Source organism: Marmota marmota, unplaced genomic scaffold (genome assembly GCF_001458135.2).
Source record: "Marmota marmota marmota unplaced genomic scaffold, marMar, whole genome shotgun sequence".
Classification (NCBI taxonomy): Eukaryota; Metazoa; Chordata; class Mammalia; order Rodentia; family Sciuridae; genus Marmota; species Marmota marmota.
In genome coordinates, this window is record NW_025999899.1 from 3,081,927 (window position 1) to 3,095,054 (window position 13,128).

Below are 13,128 nucleotides of genomic sequence, written 5' to 3' on the forward strand. Positions count from 1 at the left end.
ACCAATTTCCATGTTTTTCCTTTAAGAGACCATAATGTAAAGATAAAGCAAAATAAGAAAATATAAATTTACACGTTAAAATTACTGTTCTAAGACAAGCCCTGCAGCCTTTGATTTTCTGCACACATTAGTGTACACCAAACACCTCATTGTAGAGATGATGAAAACACACGTAAATGTAAAGAGATAACAGCTGTAATCCTACCTTGGTTTCAAGAGCAGTAACTATGGTAAATTATTAACACTGCTATGTTTTGTTTCTTGCCTTGCTGATTTGTAGTTTGTTCTGTCCTTTGCCCTAGTCCCTCTGGAAATGCTACTTTAGTTTTCTCCTTTAGCTGGCACAAATGACTTGCATTTTGAGGCTTGTTTTATGGAATTTTAACAGATCAGCATTTTGAAGCACACTTCACATCCATAAAGTTTCTGTTACATTGTCCAAGTGAATAACTTATTTGAAAGTTAATGAACTGCTGTAATTCTTTCTTATACTTACCTTGTTTATAGTGTACAGTTTGTCTTCTGTGGAAAGCTTTATTAGAAAAAGGAGAGCATTTCCTTAGAACTAGAGCAACAGAGGCTTTTCATACTCTTATACCAACTTAACTTCCAAAACATTTTTAACTCCCTGTCTCCCAAAGCACACTTGAGTTTGGATCCTTGCAAAAACTATGCAGTTGCATTAATTCTTCTTCTTCTTCTTCTTCTTTTTTTTTTTTTTGGAGAACTTAGAGAACTGAGAATATATAAAATGAAATCTTTTCTAGTTGTCACTATCTCCCTATTAAGTTGAATATTTAATGTTTTGAAGTAGGTGTTTAATAACTCCCAGCACTACAAATATGTTGTGCCAATGGAGATGACTGATTTGTTAATAAAATCATGTGATTTAAAACAAAAGGAGAACAAATTTGTACTTCATGGTTATGGCTATCCAACAGATCAATGTTAGAAATTTTGTAGGAGAAAAATTTAAGGTGGGTTTGTTGCGTAATTGGTATGACCAGGGAACAAAGAGGGTTTCCTATTCAATATCATAAAGTGTCTTATACATAACGTGGCTGTCCAAGAGTCATGCCGTCCAACTACTCTCACGACCTTAGTGTTTTCTTTCTTCTGTTGCCCTGGTGCTGTCACCCATTCTGATCAACTTTTCACCTGGAAATAAATGAATGATAACAGATAGATATAGAACAGATGAGTTTATAAGCTGCTAGCAAAAGCCAGGTATGGTGTTAATACCCAGGGGCTCAGGAGGCTGAGGCAGGAGAATCATGAGTTCAAAGACATCTTCAGCAATTTAGTGAGGCCTTAAGCAACTCAATGAAACCCTGTATAAAGTAAAATACAAAAAAGGGCTGGAGTTGTGGCTCAGTGGTTAAGTGCCCCTCAGTTCAATCCCTGATACCAAAAAACAAAACAAAAAAACCAAACCAAAACAAAACAAAACAACAACAACAATAATAACAAAGTGCTAGGAAAGATTCCATATGGCTCATGTCTGCATTCTTTACAGATATAGCACAGGATATTGCTCCTCCTGGGCTTAACGTTGCTTTTTAAATGAGATATCTTTTTTTTTTTTTCAGGGAGTGGATGTTGTACATGTATGTATGTATGTATCAGGTCAAAATCAGTTTCCTTGATGTTCATGTTTTGGGTAAGTCTCCTAACTGTTACTACGATGAATAACAAGTCTTTTCAGACATTTTATTCTTTGAAATTTTCTTTCCAAATTAAAAAGATGAAACTGTTCCTTCAACACTTATTCCGTACCCTGCCACTCAAGGTCTACTATTATTTGGTGTCAAGCTGACTCTAATCTTATCTCCAAACATTCTTATTTGACCCAACTTTTCAAAGAAACTAGGAATATGTTTTATGGCCTTAGACTTTTATTAAGAACCTCCCCCCAACTCCACCTCTCAGCTCTCTCTCCCTCTTCCTTTCACCTCTCCCAGCCTTTGAATAACAAGAGATATGGTTAAAAAAAAAAAGAACATGGTCTTTGAACTCAGACCTAAAATTATTACATCTGGTCTAAAGTAAGTAACCAATAAATGGCAGCCACTATTATGAAATGAGTCCTAACATTTATTGAGCACTTACTGTGCATTAGGTAGGACTATTCATTTTCCCTTAGCATTTTTAGGGAAATTAAGTAAATATTGATACTGGTATTTTACTGCGGAAGGAAATGTAAGTATAGAGTGGGTAAGTTATTCAAAATCACAGGCCCCAAAATCCACAGTCTCCCCAGGCAGGAAGCCTGTAGCTGGAGGAGCTCAGAGGTGTTGCACCATTCTGCTTCCTTTGTTGAATATCTCTGTGGCTCATGGGCTCTTTTGTTCTAGCAGCACTGGCTCTGCCTTACTGACTGCTCTCTGCCTGGCATGGTTGCAACTTTGGTTTTGTGGCTGTGGGAGTCATTCTCTTTTAGACACAGTCCAGGTGGCCACCAGCATCTTGCAGACTGAAGAATCCTTCTAGTTAGGAAACCCTATATACCCAGAATTTTAATTGTTTCCCTAGCCGTATTTTTAAATTAGCATGGTTTTATATTTTCCTAATAAATGTTCTTGTTATCCATATCTTCCTCTTCTTCCATCATAACATCTGGGCCCAGGTTGAAAGTAGGTATGTTGACTAGAAGACTGAGATTGACTCTGAGGATATCTCAGGGAGTATTCTGCTTCCTAAACAGAAGGCATTCATTTTTCTCTCCCTAGGCCTCTTCTTACTGTATTTCCCCCTATTTTATCTATTACTTCATGCATTTTATCATTAACTTCTTTTATCATTAACTCCTATCTGCAGTGTCGAGGCAGCAGGACCCCTGTGACTCCCAGGATGGTTTTGGGGAAATTTCTGGGTCTCGAGGAGTGGCAGAGGGCAATGAGTCACTGGGAAGTCTATATCAATCAATAGTGTTCAGACAATCCGAAAGCTGTTCTGATGTCCCTGGGAACCAGATTGGTTTTAGCATGTTATTCTAAAATATCCTGGCAAGGTGGCTCGTTCTAGCAAGTTGGCTGGCATAAGGAGCAATATGGAGGGTGAGGGTGGGGGCTGGGAATGTCACTTAATCACCATAAGTCTGGCTGTCTTCATTTATAAATTGAGGGAGATGTTATTACAAGACCTCACAGGGTTGTTCCAGAATGCATGAGATGAAGCAAGCACTTGATAAGTACTATGGCTGGTGGGGGTGGCCATGTTCCTGAGGATCTTCCCCCCATACGTCATCCAAGGCATATCTAAGAGAGGAGTCAACTATCATGGAGCTATTTCCAGCACTGAAGCCATTTTACCAAAAGTTAAAGTGTTCACCAGATCTTGATTTAACCAAGTCCGCTCCATCCCACCTCACTGTGCTCTCTGAATTTCCTCTGCGAGTGTCATTAAAATTCTCCCTACAGGTCAACCTCTTTGAAGGTGGTTGGACTCATCCTTCTTGTTGACTCTTCCTATGTTGCCAGTTCACCTCCCAGGGCCAACATCATCTTGCTCACTCATCCACAGTTTCCCTCGAAGGTCTTTCCCCTCCTTCTTTTACTACCACCCTGTGTGACTTTCATTGTTCACATTTTGAGAAGCTTATGAGTTTAGTCTTAGAGTCTTCCTTTCCTCAATTTCAACCTCCTTATCTCCTTCCTCCCTTCCACAGACATTGAGCACATAGAATTCTCACTAGCTTAATGTAACAAAAAAAGATATGTGGATCTTTGGGGTCAAGGGGCTATTTATTGAAGAGTTAATGACAGGAAACATATGACCATAAAGGCTTGAGGGTGAGAGTAGTCTGTACTAGGTATACAAAGAGTTCTAAAGAGTGGATAATTCAGCCTAAGAGAGTTGAATTGAAGTTTTCATAAAAAGTATCACATAATGTCCATTTACATTGGTATTTTACCAATTGTTAAAATTGGGAAAATTTTAAATTGTTAAAATATACATAAAGTGTACCTGTTTATCCACTTTAACACATACAATCCAGATGTTTTGAGTATATTCCTATCTCCATATGTTTAGTCTACAAAGTAAAGCAATATATAAATATGAAATAGCATTAAGACATGCATAATGTAAACATCAAGATAAGAATAGTGCTTATAAGGGAAGTGGGAAGCAAATGGAACACAAGAGGGAGAGATTAGGGGCCTAAATTTTTATCTATAATATATTCTTTTTTAAGGGGGTTCGGGGATTGAACTCAGGGCACTCAACCACTGAGCCAGTAAGTACCCCAGCCCTATTTTGTATTTTATTTAGACACAGATTCTCACTGGGTTGCTTAGCGCCTTGCTTTTGCTGAGGCTGGCTTTGAACTTGTGATCCTCCTGCTTCAGCCTCTTGAGCTGCTGGGATTACAGGCATACACCTCTGCACTTGCCTATCATATACTCTTACTAGCAAGCAATGAATCAAATATGGCAAAATGTTAAGGCCTGAAAAAATTAGTTGTAATACGTGGTTGGTTGTTTTATCATTTTTCCTACTTTAATGTATTTTTCTTTGACCTTTTTATCTTGGCCTCAGTGTACACTTCCAGAGAAGGTGCAAGCATACTAAGGGCATTCATATATCCCTCAAACCATTGTTCCAATGTGGACATCTTACATGGCTAGCACAATGAGCAGACCACGATGTGAACTTTGGTGCAATACCATTAACTAACTCAAAGACAGTATTGGAATTACCCCAGTTCTTCCACTAATGTCCTTTTCCTATTGTAAGATCTCATGAGGAACACAAGTTGCATTTAAATGTACTTTCCCATGAGTCACCTGCAGTCTGTGACAGGACCTCAGTCTTCTCTTACCTTTCATGACCTGACAATGATGAGATATTTTGTCAAATGTCCTACAGTTGGAATTGTCTGTCATTTTACCATAACTGCAGTAAGGTGATGCATGTTGGCAAGAATCCACAGAGGCTTTGTTGAGCATTCCATGCATCTTATGGCAGGATCAGAATGCCTCTTTTTTATACTTTTAAATTATATCATAATTTCAAAAATGGAAGCTAGGTGCAGTGGTGCATCATGTAACCCCAGCTACTCTGGTGACTGAAGCAGAAGGATCACACGTTCAAGGTCAGCTGGACAATGAGGCAAGACCCTGTCTCAAAATAAAATAAAAAAAGGGTGTGGGTAGAGGTCAGTGGTAGAGTGCTTGTTTAGTGTGTACAAGGTTCTACGTTTGATCCCTGGCACTGCTACAGAAGGAAGAAAGGAAGAAAAGAAAGAAGGAAGGAAAAAAGGAAGGAAGGAAGGAAGGAAGGAAGGAAGGGCAGGTATAGTATGTAATCTGGAATCTTGAAACAGAATAAGTAGGAGATTGTAGTCTATGTGTGGCGGTGCATTGTTGTAATCCCAGTGGTTCAGGAGGCCGAGGCAGGACAATGCCAGTTCAAAGTCAGTCTCAGGTACTTAACAAGGCCTAAGTAACTAGCCAGACCCTCTCTCTAAATAAAATATATTTTAAAAAATGGCTTGGGGGGGCGCTGGGGTTGTGGCTCAGTGGTAGAGTGCTCGCCTAGCATGTGTGAAGCCCTGGGTTCAATCCTCAGCACCACATAGAAATAAATAAATAAAAATAAAGGTATTATGTCCAACTACAACTATAAAAAATAAATATTTAAAAATGGCTTGGGGATGTGTCAAAGAGGTTTAGCACCCCTTGGTTAAATCTGTAGTATCAAGAAAAATAATAGCAAAGATGAAAAACATAGAAGATATTACACATAAAATGAGAAACTTTTACAGGAATTGGATGATGGAGTTATGGAGTCTGAGAAGTCGAGGAGCTGCCATCTGCCAGCTGAGACACAGGAGTGCCAATGGTAATGTTCTGGTCTGAGTCTCAAGGCTGGCGAAGAAGGAGAGCTGGTGAGACGAGTCCAGTCCAAGTCCAGAGGCAGGGAACACTGATGTCCAAGCCCCAAGACAGTTGGGCAGAGCAGTCTTCTGTTTTATTCAGATCTCCAATGGATTTGGAAGAGGTCCACCCATACTGGGGAGGACAAGCTGATTTACTAGATCTACTGGGACAAATTTATTTCTTTATTTGTTCATTTGTTTGTTTTGGTACTGGGTGTTGAACCCAGAGGCACTTAACCAGTGAGCAACATCACCAGCCTTTTAAAGTTTTATTTAGAGACAGTCTTGCTGAGTTGCTTAGGGCCTTGCTAAGATGCCGAGGCTGGATTTGAAATCACAATCCTCCTGCCTCAGCCTCCCAAGCCACCAAACCTGTAAAGGTTTGCACCTCCACACCTGGCTTACTGTTACAAATACTAATCTCATCTAGAAACATCCTCACAGACACACCCAGAATGATGCTTAACCAAATATTATTTTGAAATGGGAATGATTATTGTGTGCAATTGTATTTTGAATATATGAAACTTCTCTTTGGCTTTTATAGGGCATCACAACCCAGAGTTGGTCTGGAGTCTCAGAAGACACTGGACTTGGCCTGGACTTTGGGGCAGTGCCAGAGCTGTGGAGACTATGAGACTCTTGGAATACATCTTGCTCTGTGAGAAGGATATGAGCTGTTTAGGAGACAGGGGCAGAATATTATATTTTGGATGTGAGGTGTTCAGCATAAGCTCTTGTAATGCAAGAATATTCAGAAGTCAAAGGAGTAGATTGTGAGAGCTAAAACCTAATGAATTCATCTTAGTTTGAATGAACTGACTGGTGAGTCATGGTAGGTGGTGGGACATGTTTGCAGGAGGTGAGTCACTGGGGCATGATCTAGAAGTGTTCTTTCTGTGATCCCTTCCTCTGTCTGCTTCTTGACCCCTATCTGTTTGTCAGCTTTCCTCCTCAGGGTCCTCCCTCCATGATGCAACGTGGACCCAGAGCAAAGGAGCCAGTTATCTATGACTTTTGAAAACACGAGGCCTCCAAATACTTTCCCTTCTCTAAGTTGTTCTTGTCCACTTTGGTCACATTGACAGAAAAAATGAAGAAAGCAAGGGAATGTGTCCTTTGGATTTCTATCCCATTTTTCCTTCCACACTTGTGTTTTTCTGTTGCCACAGTAGCCAATTGTCTTAGTGTTCTGTTGCACTTCTTAGTTACTGGATTCAGTATCTGAAGGACTTCAGATAGCCTGTGTCTGCCTCAGGAGTTGGAAGCATCTCTTTCCTAAGGAAGTCACTAGAGCCAGGTGTGATAGTGTCTACAAGGTATGTGAATATGAATGAGAGAGAGAGGGAGAGGGAGAGATCAAGTGAAAGCCAATGTGTGTATATTCCCTTCCCCAATGACTTGCTGGAGCATCATGGGAAATGCTGGACAACAGATACCATCAGATGGTGGGAAGATGGACATTTCAATAGCTGTATTCTTTCTAGAAGTAATTTAATATCAATTATCATATTTTAAAAGTATTTGTAATCTTGGATCTAATAACCTAACCTATAGGACTATAAAAGGAGAGGCAGAAATTTTTGGATAAGGGGTTTACTATCATTTAGAAGACTATTGTTAATGGTCTTAATCATGTGAGGTTCATTGATCATTAACAGGTGATCAGCAAAGAGACTTAATGGGAAAGTGGTTAGAATAGTCACATATGTATTTCCTGCTAGCTGTGTCATAAAATTTAACAATCTCACTTTGTTTGATGTGACATTCACACACCTAAGATGTGTGCACACATGTACAATCCATCCATACATGTAGATATGAAGAAAAAAGTACTATAAAGGAATGCAGGGAACTCTTTTCCTGATAGTTATTATTCCCCTTGGATGGTGGGATGGGGGTATTTATTTTTATCTTCCTATTTTCCTGTTGTTTTCAAATTTTACGCAACTATCTTTTATGACAAGCAGTTCTTTCAACTGTAGTAATAAGATCAAGCATGAGAGGAATCAGGTGGAGATGCTCAATGCAGAGGGTTACTACCCAATAAGTTTTTAAAGAGAAAGAACTGGCTCTTCTGCCCCTGACTGGAGAGTGCAAATATAGGATGCACTTCTGCCTGAGTGTGATAGTTGTGAACAGAAAATGGAATGAGTATTATTTTCTAAAGTACATTCTTCTGAATATCACCTATTAATGTTTTTCTTTTGAAGTTTCCAGTATCAAGGGAGACTGAGCATTTGAACCCTTGGATTCCATGGAGGACTCATCCTCCGGCAGCAGCTGCCCTGACATAGAGCACTGCATTTCAGAACCCAAATTTAACCAGAGCCTCTCTGTAGGCTTTTTCCCCTTTGAAGACAGCACTGACTGTGAAGACTTGACCTCTGAGGGTCTTTCTGGCCTCTTCCTCCCTCCTGTCCAAGGGGCATGGGGAACCAAGAGTGTAAGGAGATCCATGGGGAGAAGAAATAAAATCCGGGACAAGCCAGAGAAGCTTCGTGAAAAAGCCATCATTGAGATCTTGTATGCCTATCCGAGCTGCCTCCATGAAGATTCACTAGCTGACTGGCCTCAAAGTGACGACTACCAGAGGATGGACAAGTGCCAACAGGAGACGGTCACCCAGGCCTTCTGCGAATTCCATGATCTCATGAAAAATATTAAGGCATTTCTAGACAATACAAATGATGATGAAGAAGATGACTCGGTGCTTTCTGACCCTCCTCAGGAGGAGGATGTTCAGCCACCCAGAAGTGTCTCTTCCCATATGGATCAGGTTGTTCCTGAAGAACATGAGGCTTGTCAGGACTTGCCCAAGTGGAAACCACCAGAAAATGGAGATACCACACAGTTCCCAGAAATGCCTCTTGGGCTTGAGGATGATGAAATTGTTGAGGTGAGCACAGATCTTCCCAGAGCAAGGGGTAGGCCCTGTGTGTGTGTGTGTGTGGGGGGTGCCAGGTGGGACAGCATGGAGTCCTTGTACCTGCTGTGAAGCAGAAGAGGGACCCCGGTGTCTGAGCCAGATAAGCAATGGGAGAAGGACCACCGCAAGGAAAGGAGACAGGAAAGAGGTATTGGGAAAATGCCAAGGAACACTGAGAGAAAGAGAGGGGAGGAGCAGAGAGATGTACTAAGGATTAAACAAACTAGTGTGTGTGTGCATGTGTGCGTTTAACGATGAAAGAGTAATAAAACTTTGCACTTAGAGTTGGCTGATTTTGGGTACAAAAGTAAATTAGAATTCCATAAATGAGTCAATATTGGCTCCATGACTGCTGACCCTGAATGTCTCTAACTACTCTTCATTGTCTTGGCAGATGGAAAGCCAGGAGACTGGCACTGCAGAAAGTGCCTCAGTCTCAGCAGAGCAGTCAGAGGAAGAGGACATGCCTTCAGACGCAGAAAGCACTTCCTGTCTGAATTTTAGAGGCTTCTTCTACTGGCTCAGGAAGCAAGTGGTCTCCTACCTGCCAGGGAGAAAGCGCCATGAGAGGGTCAACAAGGTCCCCATTCTACTGGCACTAAAGAGAAGACATTTTGTTGGAGGCCACAGACTCCTACCTCAAGAATCCTTCTAGTTAGAAAACCCTATATACCCAGAATTTTAATTGTTTCCCCAGCCCGTATTTTAAAATTAGCATGCCTTTTTGTTTTCCCAATAAATGTTCTTGTTATCCATGTCTTATTCCTTTTCCAAGATAACATCTGGGCCCAGGTTGAAAGTACGTATATTGACTAGAAGACTGAAATTGATTCTGAGGACATCACAGGGAGGAGTATTTTGCTTCCTAAATAGAAGGCATTCATTTCTCTCTCCCGTTGTCCCTTCTTACTGTATTTCCCCCTATTTTATCTATTATTTCATGCATTTCAACCTCTTTTATCATTAACTCCTATCTGCAGTGTCAGAGGCAGCAGGACCCCTGTGACTCCCACATGGCAGGATGGTTTTGGTGGAACTTCTGGGTCTTGAGCAAGTGGCTTAGGGCAGTGAGTCACTGGGAAGTGCCATGTTAATCAATAGGGTTCAGACAATCAGAAAGCAGTTCTGATGTCCCCGGGGAACCAGATTGGTTCTAGCATGTTAATCTAAAATATCCTGGCATGTTGTTTAGTTTTAGCAAGTTTACTGACACATGTGGCTCATGGGGAAGGAAGGTGAGGGCTACTGTAAACCGTGTTTTCTTATCAGGCTTATTTCTATAGGTGGCTTATTCAGCTAAGATCTCTCTGCTCAAGAGAGTACTGGTAAGATCAATGTAGCATGGCCCATGTCTTAAATGGCCAGTAACAAATATGAAAAAAAAAAAAACAGAGAGGATCACCAAAACCAGGGTTTATAGATGGTAACCTTTAAAACAGACAGACATGTCTGTTTTAAATTTCTTCCACTTACTTTACCTTTGACAGATCTACTCCAACTTCAAGATTGTGTAATAATCCAGAAAGCCATTCAAAAGCAAATCATTATAGCAAAACATCTTAGACAGGCTCATACCTATAGATGGTCCTTTCTTCAACTCACTTTCCACTGACAGACCAACTCCAATTGCAACATTTTCTAAAAAACACAGAGACAACAAGAGAGGAGCCCCCAGAACCATGACTAACAGTTGGGAAACTTTAAATTGACCATCCAGGATCTTTCCCAAGAGACTACCTACAGGATTAATGTGGTATTGGCCATGTCTTATTTATTTATTTATTTATTTATTTATTTATTTATTTATTTATTTATTTTGTGATGCTGGGAATTGAACCCAGGGCCTTGTGCATGCAAAGTGAGCTCTACCAACTGAGCTATATCCCCAGCCCACATGTCTTAAAAGGGAAGTGATAGATACAAACCAAACAAAAAAACAGACAACCAGAGGGAATTCCCAGGCCCAAGACCAACCAACAGATGAGAATCATGATGAAAGGGGATCATTGCTGAAGGAAAGTATTTGACGATGGGAAAGAAAGGGATCCTGTATAAAAGGCTGAAGAAATCATTCTTAGATACCTAGATAAATAAATTAACTCTGTTATTGTCTCTCCAAAGAAAAAGTTTTTCATTATATTTAATTTGATAAAGTGAAATGCCTGTAAATAGCTAGAATGGCTTGAAAAAATAATTGTGGGGAGAAAGTTGCTCTAAATTCTGTGTCACTACTCATTGACTCACATCTGTCAACTCATAAAAAAATGTTAGATTACACTCTTAAGTCTACATTAGAATATGTTCTAGGTAAATTCACACTTAACAGAAACGATAAACATAATGAAAAATCATCATGGGCATCTAAGCATACTTTCAAAGGCAAATAGATTTATAAGTGTTCTGATAGGTAGAGTAAATGAAAAGAATTTTAAATTTTATTTTCTTGGTTCTTAGTTATATATGACAGTAGAATGCTTTTTTACAAGATTATACATAAATAGGATATCTCTTATTCTAATTAGATCCCATTCTTGTGGGTGGTCACGATGGTGGGATTCACTTAGGTATTTTCATATGTGTTCATAGGAAAATTATGTTAGGTTTATTCTACTGTCTTTCCTATTATTACTCACCTCCCTTCCTTTGGTTCCCCTTTGTCTAATCTACTAAACTTCTTTTCTTCCCCTCCCCTACTTTATTCTGATTTAGCTTCCACATATCAGTGAAAACATTCAATCTTTGGTTTTTGGGGATTGGCTTATTTTGCTTAGCATGATATTCTCCAGGTCCCTCTATTCACTGGAAAATATCATAGTTTCTTTTTTATGATTGAGTAATATTCCATTGTGAATGTATGCCACAATTTCCTTATCCATTCATCTGTTGATGGGCAACTAGGTTGGTTCCATAGCTTAGCTATTGTGAATTGTACTGCTATAAACATTGATGTAGCTTTGTCACTGTAGTATGCTGATTTTAAATCCATTGGATATATGCAGAGGAGTGGGATAACTGGGTCAAATGGTGGTTCTATTCCTAGTTTTTTGAGGAATCCCATACTGCTTTCCAGTGGGGTTGCATCAATTTTCAGTCACACCAACAGTGTATGAGCATTCTTTTTTCCCCCCACATCCTCACCAACATTTGTACTGTCAGTCATAATATGAGTTTCCTCTGGTTACTATGACAAAAATTCACAAATTTAACAGCATAATACAATGGAAGTCAATTTTCTTACAGTCCTGAAGGTTAGAAGTCCAAAAGTAGTATCACTGAGCTGAAATTGAGTGGTTGGAAGGATTATATCTTTTATAGAGGCTCCAGAGAAAAATCCATTTTTGGTCTCTTCCAGCTTCTGGTAGCTGTTGACATTCCTTGGCTTGTGGCTACATCACTCCAATCTCTGCCTCTGTGGTTACACTGCTTTCTCCTCTTCTGTGAGAGTGTACATAATCTTCCTTTTTCTTTCTTTCACAAGAACACCTGTGACTACATTTAGAACTTACCTGGATAATCCAAGATAATCTTTCTGTCTCAAAATACTCCACTTCATCACAATGGTTATGTCCCTTTTTGCTGTATGAGGTATCATTCCCACATTGTGAATATTTGTGTAAGAGGGTAGGAAGTCTGACCTCCTAGAGTCACATAGGAATGTGCTTAGCCCTGGGGCATGTAATGAGACTGACCTTGGGTAAGGAGCAATTTCAAACTATTTCTGAATTAGTAAAGTTCAAACTTTACCTCTGAAGTTTTGATATAGGAATTGGCTGAAATAGATGGACAATGGGCAGATTAATAAGAAGAAAAAGAGAAAATTTATATACATGCACTGGGATATCAGAGGAATATGAAAATCCCAAACCCAACACAAATTACAAGCTTACATAAAGGGGTCATTTGGGGACATGGGGTTTTACCATCCACTTTTCCTTTAGGGACAATAGAGAAGAGTCATGCTGTTCCCTTGGAGTTAGCATGACACGGGTACAGATCCTTAAAACATATGAGCAATAGCATTTAAATCATCTATAATAGCATACAAGTCATTCTGACCTCCATTAATTGCTTTTCCTTAGGTAGAAACACCTTTGAAGATTCCTTCCCTCCTATCAATATTATAACCCTATTTTTAGGTTTGTTACTTCCTAGAAACAGGCCATCTTCTCTTTCCTTACCCAGAGAATTGGTCAGGAACTCCAAATTTTATATGTATAATATAGACAACAATAGCTGATCAGTAGGATCATATAAAAGTTGTGAAGTAATTTATGAACACTTGCTTTTTTTCTTTCTAATCAAGATCCTTCTTGGGCTA

At 39.6% G+C, this 13,128-nt stretch overlaps 1 protein-coding gene across 1 annotated transcript in view; it reads left to right on the top strand.

Annotated features, from left to right (window-relative positions):
- Positions 1 to 8,138: 8,138 nt before the first annotated feature.
- Spata22 (spermatogenesis associated 22) overlaps positions 8,139 to 13,128 on the top strand; it is a 30,648-nt gene continuing 25,658 nt past the window's right edge. Inside the window, exons 1-2 of the mRNA XM_048798418.1 lie at positions 8,139 to 8,780; positions 9,205 to 9,301. Of these exons, the coding sequence (XP_048654375.1) occupies positions 8,139 to 8,780; positions 9,205 to 9,301 (739 nt within the window). The remainder of the gene's footprint in view (positions 8,781 to 9,204; positions 9,302 to 13,128) is intronic.